The 1,604-nt window shown below is 45.9% G+C and overlaps 1 protein-coding gene across 1 annotated transcript; it reads left to right on the top strand.

Annotated features, from left to right (window-relative positions):
* The first annotated feature begins 290 nt into the window (after positions 1-290).
* On the top strand, positions 291-936 carry LOC123396033 (glutaredoxin-C1-like). Its single transcript, XM_045091062.1, has one exon. It carries the CDS (start codon positions 367-369, stop codon positions 676-678), a length of 312 nt encoding a protein of 103 aa, XP_044946997.1. The 5' UTR covers positions 291-366; the 3' UTR covers positions 679-936.
* Positions 937-1,604: the final 668 nt, after the last annotated feature.

A 1,604-nucleotide genomic window follows, 5' to 3' on the forward strand; every position in this document is an offset into this window, starting at 1 on the left:
ATATGTGATAGAAGAGAATTTACTAAAAGTCAGAGCTCCATGCCTTATCCACAATATAATGCATTGTACCCCGGCCCTTTGGTATATCAGGTCGCCGCATTGCCATTGCCATCCAAAAATTCGATACTCCACAGTCCACACCGAACCCATACGTGGAGTCCCACAGATTAAAGGAGATTGGCATTTATCCGAACCCTCCCGTATCACCTTTTTAGGGTCAAATTGCTCGAAGATCGTCCTGTCGGTGCACCAATTCCATGGCTATATATGCTGTAAGCAAGCGAGAACAACTCAAAGTCAAAGCGTCGTACAGGAGAACTAAACTCTCCAGCACTAGCACTCAAGACCGGCCGGCCACCCTGATCGATGGAGCAGGTGACGAAGCTAGCGGGGCAGCGGGCCGTGGTGATCTTCGGCACGAGCTCCTGCTGCATGTGCCACACGGTGACGAGCCTCCTCCGCGATATCGGGGCGAACCCGACGATGGTGGGACTGGACGAGCACCCTAGAGGGAAGGAGATGGAGAAGGCCCTCGTGCGGCTCCTCGGCCGGAACCCTGCCGTACCGGCGGTGTTCATCGGCGGCAGGCTCGTCGGATGCACCGACAAGGTCATGTCCCTTCACCTCGGCGGCAAGCTTGTCCCGCTGCTTCGAAATGCAGGTGCTGTCTGGGTGTAGTGCATGTGCATGGGAGGGCTTTGTAGATATTCGGCCGCATGCAGAGAATAATGTGATGCACGTATGTGTACGTGCTGTGTTATCCTGTCCTGTATCAGGTGACGATGGAAACCATGCAGCAGGTCTTTTTACTGTTGATGATTGATGGAAGTACGTATTCTGTCAAAGTGTTAAGCGTTATAATTAGTGCTGATGTCTTAAGTCCAACTTTGTACTAGTTTATCAAAATTATATGAAATGCAAATAGTACCAAATAAATAAATATGAAGATACATTAATGATGCATCTAATGATACATAATAGGCATCGTGAATGGGGGTATTTTTACTGTAACCTCGCTAAAACTTGAAAAAAATTGACTCAAGACAACACTAATGTGAAGTAAAAAATGAGTTTTTAATTTTCTTTAGTGATCAAACCGGGCGGTACATGGCTTTAAACTTCAACTTTCAAAATTTAAGTTTTTGTATTTGAAATTCCAAAAAAAATTTGGAACTTATAGATATACTAAACTTTCAAAATTAAGATGAACTTTGCACAGAAATAAATATATGAAAACTATATGTGTGAGACCCACCATTAAACTCTTTCTTGCCCTAATGCAGCTCCTTGGGACCCCGCAAAAAAAATGCAGCTCCTTGGGAAAAAAAGTGTCTCCAGCCTTACATGGGTGGTGCGCTCATGTTAAATCCCTCGGCTAGCCGACATAGTGCCTCTGTGTGCGCGGCGACCCCCTACGGACCCCCCCCCCCCTTATAATATGGAAAAAGCTTACCATTATCCGGGGGATAGCATGGCCGCATCCGCCACCTTCTTTATGTGACACGCGTCTAAATAAGGGTCGTGTCTTCGTCAAATACGTTACTGCAACTAGAGTTGTGTTTCTGAAACATATTCGATGTTGCAATGATTTACAACCGGTTTAT

This window comes from Hordeum vulgare, chromosome 5H, assembly GCF_904849725.1.
Source record: "Hordeum vulgare subsp. vulgare chromosome 5H, MorexV3_pseudomolecules_assembly, whole genome shotgun sequence".
Classification (NCBI taxonomy): Eukaryota; Viridiplantae; Streptophyta; class Magnoliopsida; order Poales; family Poaceae; genus Hordeum; species Hordeum vulgare.

Bases quoted from the DNA above. Each gene is read 5' to 3' on its own strand.
- LOC123396033 (XM_045091062.1), top strand. From the start codon at position 367: ATGGAGCAGGTGACGAAGCTAGCGGGGCAGCGGGCCGTGGTGATCTTC.